This window comes from Raphanus sativus, chromosome 6 (genome assembly GCF_000801105.2).
Source record: "Raphanus sativus cultivar WK10039 chromosome 6, ASM80110v3, whole genome shotgun sequence".
Taxonomy (NCBI): Eukaryota; Viridiplantae; Streptophyta; class Magnoliopsida; order Brassicales; family Brassicaceae; genus Raphanus; species Raphanus sativus.
The window spans coordinates 48,888,759-48,899,724 of record NC_079516.1 but is presented as its reverse complement, the minus strand read 5'-3'; the positions used below and the strand labels follow the sequence as shown (position 1 = coordinate 48,899,724).

Here is a 10,966-nt window from a genome sequence, read left to right as displayed (position 1 = left end):
TGCAGTCTCAAGCAAAACTGCTCAGAAAGACATGGACTATCGCTGCTGATTACCAACAACTTAGGGTATAGATATAGTAAAACTGTTTTGATGTCAATATGTCATATCTCGGAATCTGTGTGTGTGTGATGTTGCAGGAGAAGAGGTGGTATTCTCGAAGAAGCTGCGGGTGATTGTTGGAGATGATGATCTTCTGAGAACCACCATAACAGTTCTTCAACGCTTGCAACCCTCTGCCATGAAAATAAGTCCGGTCACAGGTGGCTGTTAAAGATGATGATGACAAAAGAGCTTCTTCTCTTTTGTTTTGTTATGGTTGGGGATTAGGACAAACGACTGTCTTAAGAACGTACCAATATTTTGCTTTGAGTTAAATTTACTCTTTTGTGAAACTAATCTTCATTCTGCCTGATCTTTAACAGCTTTTGCTTTTGTGAAGTCCTTTGTCTAAGATGATAAGTTGCTTGACTGCACTGTTAGTGTCTCTTGAGCCACGCTCTTGGCATTGAGTACAATGAGTAGAGTCACAACCTTGAAGCTTCACCACCACGACTGCGTTTGAATACCCAATCTCCCTCTCTTGCTTGTATTGCCTCAGCTTCTTCTTTAGTTGATTCTTCATCTACAGTCAGAAGCAATCTTCACATGAAACCAGCGAATACTTTGATATATGCTTATAGAATAAAATTATGCAACACGCACATGCAACCTCCTAATCATTAACGAAGAAAAAGAAAATCAGTTTCCTTTTGAAGTTAAGGATCTACAAATTAAACGTATTCAGATTTTCATATTTTATTGTGGAAAGCTGCTTTCTATATATCAAAAAAAAAAATTTACTTGTAAAACTAATAATTTAAAAAGACGTCGACTAGATTGAAATATATCAAAAACTAAACTATAGAGCTAAAAACTGAAATATCGATTTATGTTCTGGTTGCTAGTTCATTAACATACTCGGTTAGTATTTAGTAATAGCAATAAAAACAAGAAGAATAATTTCATGGAGGAAGAAAACCTTTTTTTTTCTGAACAACTGAGGAAGAAAACCATATGCAAAGAAACCATTCACAAAAGTGATTGTTTTCTATTTGTGAGTAAAAGAATACTATTACAACAACAACAAAGAAAAGAATAACTTCTTTGTCATCTCAAGTTAAGGATCCAACAATCTGAATCTTGAAAGAGATTTCATGATTCAAAACTTATATACTGTAGAGAAATGTGCAGAGTTTTAGTTTTATATACCGAATAGAATAAAGGGATTAAAAAGGTCAACTTTTTTTCTCAACAAAACAAAAAAAAAAACAATATATTGAAAGCGAGAGTGACTGTTCCATGGATGTCGATGGTGAATTTCATCGAATAGAAAAAGATGGTAAACTATATTTTGAATATCACCATTCAAAATACCATCCTATACCCCAAATTCAAAGCTCATCCTCCTCCAAAACAATCATCAACAACCATCCATTTCAATCTCTTTTCGTGTGCCCAGTTACACGATGCCGTGTTGCACTTAAGGACTCACCTGATCGGTCCACATTTTCTCCTATCTTTTCTTCCCCGGAGTATCTCTTCTCTACAAGAGATCATGATTTGTACCATTCATTACTCCCTTTGTTTTGGTGCAACAATAAAGACTTTGAAATAAATGGTGGGTGTGACATATGCAGAGGTTTAAATTCTGGCACCGACTATTATCTTTGTGACTACTGTAATGGAAAGTATCACAGAGAATGCGTTCGGTCTCCACTTAAATTAAAATCTCCTTATCACCGTCAGCATTCTCTCCAACTTTGCTTTTATTGTCCAAGTGCTCGCATCATCGAATGTTTAGTCTGTGGAAGAACAATAAGCCGTCTACTATACTATTGTGACATTTGTCGAGTTTTCATGCATTCAGTATGTGCTATGAAGCCAATACCCTTTGTTATAGACCTACCAAAAAGGCATGATCATCCTCTCACCTATTTTCCTAGACAAACTTCCTTAACTTGCAACGTTTGTGGCTTGTTGAGAAAAATGTATCCCACCTACGTATGTGTCACATGCAACTTTGTAGCTCATAACGATTGCATGTATTTTTCTCGCGTCATCAAAATATCACGTCACCGCCATCGTATCTCTTACAAATCTTCACTCCGGTCCGGAGAATGGTTATGTGGAGTTTGTCGCAAAAATATTGAGATCGAGTATGGTACTTATAGTTGTGACAAGTGTTGTGATTATGTTGTTCATTCAATATGTGCTCTAGGGAAGGATGTGTGTGATGGAGAAGATCTCGAAGGTGTACCAGAAGAATATGATATAACAGTAGGTGTTGAATCATTTGATGTGATATCTGAAGGAGTGATACTTCATTTTTTTCATGACCATCATCTCTACTTCCAGGTCAGTACGCTTTATGATGAAAATAAGTTTTGTCAAGCTTGTGTTCTACCTATCTTTGAAGGTAATATTTATTCTTGTATCGAGTGTGGCTTTATCCTCCATGAAACATGCGCAAAATCTGGCCGCAAATTACAACATGCGTTACATCCTCATCCACTTACGTTGAGGCATGTGAATCCATATGAATATGTTGGCTGCATCTGCGATGCTTGTGATCGTTATTGTGGTGGGTTTATTTATGGGTGTCATTTAAAGGAATGTGACTTCGATCTGGATATACGGTGTGCATCAATATCTGAACCGGTTGATTACCAAGGTCATGAACATCCCTTGTACTTAGCTTTAAACCCTGAAGAAAAGCCCGAATGTCATGTATGCAAAATAATATGTGAGAAGCAATTAAATTGCATTGTCTGCAATTTTATTATATGCATTAAATGCACTACCCTATCATATAAAGTAAGGTATAAGCATGATAAACATTTTCTCAGAGTTCTGTGGGAGGAAGAAATATGTGACAAAAGTTGGTGTGAGGTGTGTGAACATGATTTGAGAGATACAAACACAAATGTGATCTATTGGTGCGATGAATGTTGCATCACCGTTCATGTTGAATGTTTATTTGGTGATGAGCCATATCTGAAGCATGGTCAAATTTTAAAAACAAATGGGATCAAGCTCCAAATTCTTTGGAAAAGCAATACTTCTCGACCATCGTGCAATTACTGCAAAAACCATTGTCAACACAAAATGTTCGTGAATGACGACTATATCGTAGCATGTTCTATGCGATGTGCTCTTAGCCATAGTTAACTTTACGTTAAAAGATATACAAAAATCCAAGGAGATGTATTTTATATTTGTTGTCTATTTCTTTTATCTTGTAATTAATAAGTATATGACTTCTTTGTGTGTTAAGTTTCAAAAATAATCTAAGTTATGGACTTCGTTGGTTCTTTGCTAGGGAATATCACCATTATCACTAGTAGAAATCGTTATCCGGAAAGATTCTCACCATTGCGTGAGAAGTCTATGATTCAAATAATTGTTGTGATGAAACTACAATATGTTGTGGTCTAGCTTGGCTATGCGACTAGGAGTTTTGGTCCCAAACCTTTTGATGAAAAAAAATCAGTATTAGATTATAAAGTTAGTTAAACTAGCTCTTGGCAAACAATATTTCTTTTTATAGGGCAAGGTTATGCAGTCTGCAGTCATCATCATTTGAGATCCATCAAGTGAGAACAAATTTGGGGGAACGAACCACATGGATCATGATATCTCCAACACTAATCGACAGGCTAGAAAACACCCTAATATTGAGTCGGCACAATGATAGAGACTCCATCTTTAGATTAATAACTTGCAAGAAAGTGACAAATCTACAAAATGTTCATCTCATAATCATATATCGACGTGTGATGTTTCAATCGGGTACCCGTACACCAAACCGTGATCCATAAAATTCCAAGAAGAAGAAAAATTTATAGATTTTGACCCGATTTGAAATGGGTTTCTTGGGTTGGTTCGGTTCGAATTTTTTGATCAAGATACTAATGTACATGGACTAATTTTCAGCAGAGTGAGCCTGTGATAGCCACAATTGCTCCATTTGTTGGTCTTTCGGCCGCCGTTGCTTGATCTTTCTCTTTTTTTTCTAACGTATCACAATAAATTTCATAGGTTGTGATCATTAAAATAGTGTAATGTGGAGAAAATGTAACTTGGCTTGATAAGAAAATAATTTTATGTTTATGTTCTTGACATCTATATTTATGTTCTTTCTATATTTGTTTACTGTGTAGTTGGAGTTTTATGTTTTCCTTTCTTTAGTTGAGTTTAAAAGATTAGGAAGCAAATCGGTTTTGTCACATGCAGTTCGAAATGACAGTTATTTCATTTATATGTTTTATTACTGTTTAATTTGTAAGAAAATTTCTTCTTTGATATTAAGTTTAGAAATTTGTCTATGTAATCATGTTATGAACATGTTTAATGGTTTAATCTCTAAAACGGTTAAATAGATATATTTTTAGTAAATAATTAGATTTATCATTATATAATTAACTATAATGATAAAACTATCATTATCTATTTTTGTTTATTAAATGTAAATTTATGAAATATTTTATAACTCAATTCAAGTAAACCAATGAAATATTATAATTATCTCAATTCATTTTTAAGTTTTTTTCTAATTATCATCGAACTTTATTTTTTATTTGTTTTATTTTTACTTGGATTTGTGTGGTTTAATGTTTTTTTGATAATTTAATACATCTTTCTTTCTGGTTCAAAAAATACAAAGTAAATTAACAGAGACCAAAAGTTCCGATTCTTTGTTGTCCAAAAAAAGAAGTTCACATTCTTGTTTTACTTTATTGTGTGTATATTTGATATATAATCATCCTTTCATGGTTTCATAGTTTTATAGATTTCTTTTGTACTAAGAAGACCGAGATAAAAATTAAACAAAAACTAAAATGATTAAGAATATAAAAAATAAGTTATTGTCATCTTTAAATCATAAGAAATATATTAATAACTATTAGTAAAACGATTATGCATACATGTGCGGAAAAAACATCTAGTTACATTTCTATTTTATAGTTTTAAACAGAACAGAATACAACAATTTCGCAAAAAAAAATAACTTATTAAATTTTATAAACAACGTTTATTATAAAAAATCAAAACATGGTATATAAATAAAAAATCTATGTTTTTTTATAAGTTAATAAGAAGTTTGAATAATATTATTTAAAATTTTAAATGTAAATAAAATAAAAGGGGAAAGTGATGAAGGGTAAAATAGAAAATATTGTATAAATATATAGAATTATTTTTGTTATGTATATTTCTTAATTTATGCATTTGCTTTGGTCATGGTCCTAATTTCTCTATTTAGTATTTGACCAAAGAATTAGGTAAAAAAAGCAAATAAGAATATTTGTACGTTGACAATTTTTTTTAAAAAGAGAGAAAAGAATCATTAATAGTCAACATGGATATACATGAGATAGAAAATTAGAAAGAACTATTAGTTTAATGACTGTGGATATATATGGATGGGTGACTGACAAAAAAAAGGGATATATATGGATGGGTCTATAAATAAATTACTATACACACGTCGATCAAAATACAATTTCACAGATAATCACAAATCTAGGTGTGATAATACTTTTTGACTATAAAATTGTGATCAGTGATCCTTGAGTAGCCTTAGATTCCTTCTCATATATTCCCTATAAATAGTTTCACACATAGATACATGTAAACACAAGTAAAAGTTGGTTATAACTCATAAGATTAACTAGAAAAATAAGTAAAAGTTGGTCATAAGATTGATTAGAAAAAGATGTCTCAACTGAGAAATGGATCTTCACAATGCTTATGGACAAGTACTCTTTTCATTGTGTTATTGTCAATGCCGATGACTCATGGGGCTTATAATTATGGAGAAGCTCTCACAAACACTCTTTTGTTTTTCGAAGCTCAGCGCTCTGGAAAATTGCCGTCGAACCAAAGAGTTGACTGGAGAGGAGATTCTGCACTTAGAGACGGTTCTGATGTCCATGTAATTTAAACTCCTCTCACTTCTTTTTTTTTTGTTTATATCAACATGAGAGTTATCTTATTTAGTACATGTGCTAATTGTAAAAAAAAACAGGTTAATCTCACCGGGGGGTACTATGACGCTGGAGACAACATGAAGTTTGGATTCTCATTGGCGTTCACGACGACAATGCTAGCATGGAGCAGTGTAGAGATGGAACCGGAGCTTAAGGTTCATAAGGAGCACGAAAACGTCCTTGCAGCTATCAAATGGGCCACTGACTATCTTATCAACGCCCACCCAGAGCCCAATGTTCTTTACGGACAAGTGGGAGACGGAGTCTCGGACCATGCGTGCTGGATGAGACCAGAGGATATGACAACTCCGCGTCCTTCTTACCGTATTGATGCTCAGCATCCAGGTTCTGACCTAGCAGCCGAGACAGCTGCAGCTATGGCTGCAGCTTCACTAGCCTTTGCGGCATACGATGTATCCTATGCCGGAAAACTTCTTGGTCATGCAAAAGATCTATTTACATTCGCCAAGGCTTACCCCGGCCTCTACCAAAACTCCATAACTAACGCAGGTGCCTTCTACGCGAGCAGCGGATACGATGATGAGTTATTTTGGGCCGCGGCTTGGCTCCACCGTGCCACTGATGACCAGATTTATCTCGACTATTTAAATGAAGCATATGGTACCGGAGGTCAAAGGAGTATGTTTGCATGGGATGATAAGTTCGTGGGTGCACAAGTCTTGATGGCCAGGGTAGGTTTATATGTCTATTTTCATTAACTTGTGTGACAAGAAACAAACAGAACTTGATTTTTTTTTTTTGCAATATGCAGCTTGCACTCGAAGGTAAAAGAGATGGCAGCAATAAGTTGGATGAGTTCAAGGGTATGGCTGAGGATTTCATTTGCAACTGTGCTCAAATGGGCTACAATAACTTCAAGAAAACTCCGGGAGGTTTGCTTTGGTTCTTGCCGTGGAACGCCCTCCAATACACCACCACCGCTTCCTTCGTCCTCGCTACTTATTCTAAGTATCTTAATACCGCCAACACATTCATCAACTGTAACGGTGGAACTCTTCAAGCTTCGGATCTTCTTAACCTCGCCCGTTCTCAGGTAGCTAAAACATATATAGTACCAATATTTAACTTGCCTATACCACGATGAATATTGCCTAACAAATTTACACATGATATATTGGTTTTATATATATATAGGTAGACTACATACTTGGTTCAAACCCGAAGGGCATGAGCTACATGGTTGGATTCGGAACCAACTATCCAAAGAAAGTACACCATAGAGGAGCCTCTATAGTGTCGATCAAAAAGAGCAATGCCGCTGTGTCGTGCACTGAAGGGTACAACACTTGGTATAACAATCCTGCACCAAACCCTAACGTACTAACCGGGGCACTCGTGGGAGGACCCGACCAGAACGATGCTTATGGAGATGAGAGGACAAATTTCCAGCAGAGTGAGCCTGTGATAGCTACAGTTGCTCCATTTGTTGGTCTTTTGGCCGCCGTTGCTTGATCTTTCTCTCTTTTTTTTAAACGTATCACAATAAATTTCATAGGCTGTGATCATTAAAATAGTGTAATGTGGAAAATGTAACTTGGCTTGAATAAAATAATTTTATAATATTTCGAAATGTGCTTTCAAAAGATTGGTAATTGTCGGAATCCCATGTGACATTAACAATATTTATATTCTAACCCAAACACTCAGAGTCCTAGACTGAAATTTGAACCTTTTAGTCACTCATCGCCGCAACAGAGGCATCACATATTTTTTTTTCTGTCAGCACAGAGTCATCAAGAGAAAACTTGATACTTTTTCGGTTTCTTAAAAAATATCATTTAAAAAAATATATATCGTTGTGTTTTCAATATAATATTTTAAAGGGCAATTCTCTTAATTATTTACCATTATTTACATGTTCATATATTTGGATTTGTTCGGTTCTAATATTTGGATCAAGACCCAATAAGCTTTTCACTAAGCCTAATGTATATGGACTAAGGAGTGAAGGGCCCAATAAGCTTTTTACAAGCCGTATAATTATTTATTTTATTTAAATCCCCGTATTTGTGTGTTTAGTGGGGTCATCTAAACATCGTGTGACCACTGAGAGACTTGCATAATCTTCTTCTTCGCAGAGCAGAGAAGAAAGAAAAGAACACAGAGAGAGATCGTCGTCAAATTCATCCATGGCTACGCTCTTCACCACCACCACAACCACCTCTCGTCCTTTCTCCACAAATCCTACCAAGACCTTCTCTCCTTCTCTCTCCCTGAAACCCAATGCTCTCTCCTTCTCACTACCCCACCACCGTCCCAAGCCTCTCCGGTTTTCCAGAATCCGATCCTCGGATTCAGACTCCGAACCGGAAGGCGGGTACTCGATTACAGACGAATGGGGCGAGGAATCGGTCGAACCGTTATCTCAGCCGGATAACGCTGCGGTTACGGACGAATGGGGCGAGAAATCCGAACCGGTACCCGAGGAGACAGTGACCCGGTTCGCGGAATCGGATCCCCCGACGAACGAGGACGAGTGGGAGGAAAGTGATGATGGAGGAGACGACAAGACTCGGGAGCTGAAGAGGTGTTTGGCGGACACGGTGTACGGAACCGAATTAGGGTTCAGAGCTGGGTCTGAAGTCCGCGCGGAGGTTTTGGAGATCGTGAATCAGTTGGAAGCTCTCAACCCTACTCAGGCTCCGGTTGAGAATCCGGACCTCCTCGATGGCAATTGGGTTTTGCTGTAAGTTAGTTAAAACTGATTCTATTGGGTCCTTTGGATTGTGTTGTGTCTGAGAATTGCAAGTGTGTTGGTTTGTATATCTTTTGGGGGTGGTTAATGAAACAGGTACACTGCGTTCTCTGAGTTGCTTCCTCTTCTAGCTGCGGGCTCCACACCTTTGTTGAAAGTGAAGAGTATAAGTCAGTCTATAGACACAAAGAGTCTCACTATAGACAACTCCACTACTCTCTCCAGCCCCTTTGCAGACTTCTCCTTCAGTGCTACTGCTTCTTTTGAAGTTCGAAGCCCTTCGAGAATTGAGGTAACTTGCAAACATTCCCATTCGTAATCACCAAGGGTTTAGTCATATTCAAATCATTCTGATTCTCGTAATGTTAGGTTTCTTTCAAAGAAGGTACGCTGAAGCCTCCAGAGATCAAGTCAAGCGTGGATCTCCCGGAGAGCGTGGGTGTCTTTGGACAGGAGGTTAACCTTTCGTTCCTGAAGCAGTCTTTGAATCCTTTACAAGATGTGGCGGCAAACATTTCGCGGGCGATCTCTGGTCAGCCACCTCTCAAGCTTCCGTTTCCGGGAAACCGTGGCAGCTCTTGGTTGTTGACCACTTATCTCGATAAGGATCTCAGGATTTCGAGAGGAGACGGTGGGCTTTTCGTGCTTGCTAGAGAAGGAAGCTCTCTGCTTGAGCTCTGAAATATATAGCAAGCAAGGCTTCTTGTAAAAACAATACTCACCTAGAGGGATCATCATAATAATAATAATGCTGAATGCAAATTATTGGACCAGATTGTTTCCCCTTAAATATATGAGACAACGAACATAGTTGTGATCATAACACAGGGTGAAAAATCCCTAGAAACTGAACTTGCATTTGTTTTGTTGATCCCCTAGAATCTTTAACATGACATTTCTGGTTGCGTGGTCACGTAAAACTAGACACAAGTCATGTATTCTCCAAGAGATTAGACCACTTATTAAAAGACTATATATGAAGAACAGTTCTCTTTTATTGCTCGTGGTATTCGCCAGCTACTTGTAACATGAGAACCAGCTTTGGTGAATTGTGGCGATCTTCATCTCTGCCCCATCCATTGCAAAATATCCTTCCTGACAACACCATCGAACCCGCCTCTAGCATAGAATGGTTTCACAAGACTGGATTCACTGAAAGGCCTGTACTGAGTGGTACTTCCAACGGCTCTTGGCGGCTTGATCTTCATCATCATCGAGATTGTCGGTGAAAACTTGGGCCTGAGGTTCCTCAAGGACAAGAACAAGTGCCTACCCACTTCACTACTCTGAGGAGTCTTCGTGTTGGCATGTGGTTTGAGACGTGTTGAATCTAATAGCCTCTTCGCAGCCTTGGCTGTGCTTGGCTCTATTTGTTTTGGGCGTAGAACCTGAGCTGATGGCTTCATCCGGTCGAGCCCTCGAAGAATCCAGTTTCCAAGGTTCCGACCAATCTCCATGTCTCTCTGTTGTATGTTCTTGTGGACCCTAAGTGCCATATCAAATACTTGATGCGTCCTCCTGAAAGAAGCAAGTTAAAACACACAAGTCCTATTAATCAAGAGTGGATTTATTATATCATTATCTACTCTCATGGATCTCATGACAGTTTCTGAACACCAGAACCAAACCAACTCCTAAACCGAGATTCTCGCGAAATCCTTAGAAATAAAAAACAACAGCAACAAGGACAAATCTGTTGGTAAGAAACATTACCTATGGAGAAATTGTCGGATCCTTGGATGATTAGGGCTAATAATCCGACGCTGGGTCTTCAATGCGAGCCGGTAAGACCGCCTGAGTCCCAAGAAGTAGGCTGTTCCTAAAGCTAACTCCCATAACACCATTGTTTCCCTAAAGCTTTTTTTTTTCTCCTTCCTCTTCCTCTACGTTTTTCGAATATACCTTTATAACATTCCTCCGAGAACCGCCAGAAACTTCAGTCTCTTTCCCGTCGCAATCACAGATCGCCTTTCTGGTTTATAGTGCCGGGTTGTTTGATCTATCATCTAATGATGAAATCCTCACCGTCCGTTTTTCTTGTTTGACAAGATATAAGTTTTAATGGGCTTGTCTAAGATGGGCTTTTGTAGCCTTGTAAAATACCTTGTTTGGGCCGGATCATCGAAAACAATTTTTGTTTTTTTTTTTCTATCAGCTGCATCAAAAACAATTTGGATAAGGATAATTAAGATTTTCTGTTTGATTTGTTTCACGAATGAAT

General features: G+C 37.5%; 4 protein-coding genes across 4 annotated transcripts; 3 read left to right on the top strand and 1 right to left on the bottom strand.

Moving 5' to 3' along the window:
- Window positions 1-1,273: 1,273 nt before the first annotated feature.
- LOC108809917 (uncharacterized) lies at window positions 1,274-3,349 on the top strand. The gene has a single exon (XM_018582051.2). The coding sequence runs from the start codon at window positions 1,339-1,341 to the stop codon at window positions 3,205-3,207; it is 1,869 nt and encodes a 622-aa protein (XP_018437553.1). The 5' UTR covers window positions 1,274-1,338; the 3' UTR covers window positions 3,208-3,349.
- Window positions 3,350-5,570: 2,221 nt separating this feature from the next.
- Window positions 5,571-7,584, top strand: LOC108810691 (endoglucanase 14-like). The gene is made up of 4 exons (XM_018582786.2): window positions 5,571-5,974; window positions 6,068-6,721; window positions 6,802-7,083; window positions 7,185-7,584. The coding sequence occupies exons 1-4, from the start codon at window positions 5,756-5,758 to the stop codon at window positions 7,500-7,502; spliced, it is 1,473 nt and encodes a 490-aa protein (XP_018438288.2). The 5' UTR covers window positions 5,571-5,755; the 3' UTR covers window positions 7,503-7,584.
- Window positions 7,585-8,071: 487 nt separating this feature from the next.
- LOC108813783 (plastid lipid-associated protein 3, chloroplastic) lies at window positions 8,072-9,518 on the top strand. Its single transcript, XM_018586438.2, has 3 exons — window positions 8,072-8,736; window positions 8,842-9,037; window positions 9,115-9,518. The coding sequence occupies exons 1-3, from the start codon at window positions 8,180-8,182 to the stop codon at window positions 9,424-9,426; spliced, it is 1,065 nt and encodes a 354-aa protein (XP_018441940.2). The 5' UTR covers window positions 8,072-8,179; the 3' UTR covers window positions 9,427-9,518.
- A 63-nt stretch (window positions 9,519-9,581) lies between these two features.
- Window positions 9,582-10,742, bottom strand: LOC108813784 (uncharacterized). The gene is made up of 2 exons (XM_018586439.2): window positions 10,459-10,742; window positions 9,582-10,263 (listed from the first exon to the last, which is right to left on the bottom strand). The coding sequence occupies exons 1-2, from the start codon at window positions 10,587-10,589 to the stop codon at window positions 9,807-9,809; spliced, it is 588 nt and encodes a 195-aa protein (XP_018441941.2). The 5' UTR covers window positions 10,590-10,742; the 3' UTR covers window positions 9,582-9,806.
- Between the last annotated feature and the right edge of the window lie 224 nt (window positions 10,743-10,966).

Excerpts from the sequence above, each read along its gene's own strand:
- LOC108809917 (XM_018582051.2), top strand. The coding sequence starts at position 1,339 with ATGGATGTCGATGGTGAATTTCATCGAATAGAAAAAGATGGTAAACTA.
- LOC108810691 (XM_018582786.2), top strand. The coding sequence starts at position 5,756 with ATGTCTCAACTGAGAAATGGATCTTCACAATGCTTATGGACAAGTACT. Across the intron at positions 5,975-6,067 it reads GAGACGGTTCTGATGTCCAT|GTTAATCTCACCGGGGGGTA; the intron begins GTAATTTAAACT and ends AAAAAAAAACAG. Across the intron at positions 6,722-6,801 it reads CACAAGTCTTGATGGCCAGG|CTTGCACTCGAAGGTAAAAG; the intron begins GTAGGTTTATAT and ends TGCAATATGCAG.
- LOC108813783 (XM_018586438.2), top strand. The coding sequence starts at position 8,180 with ATGGCTACGCTCTTCACCACCACCACAACCACCTCTCGTCCTTTCTCC. Across the intron at positions 8,737-8,841 it reads GATGGCAATTGGGTTTTGCT|GTACACTGCGTTCTCTGAGT; the intron begins GTAAGTTAGTTA and ends TTAATGAAACAG. Across the intron at positions 9,038-9,114 it reads GAAGCCCTTCGAGAATTGAG|GTTTCTTTCAAAGAAGGTAC; the intron begins GTAACTTGCAAA and ends TCGTAATGTTAG.
- LOC108813784 (XM_018586439.2), bottom strand. The coding sequence starts at position 10,589 with ATGGTGTTATGGGAGTTAGCTTTAGGAACAGCCTACTTCTTGGGACTC. Across the intron at positions 10,264-10,458 it reads ATCCGACAATTTCTCCATAG|GAGGACGCATCAAGTATTTG; the intron begins GTAATGTTTCTT and ends TGCTTCTTTCAG.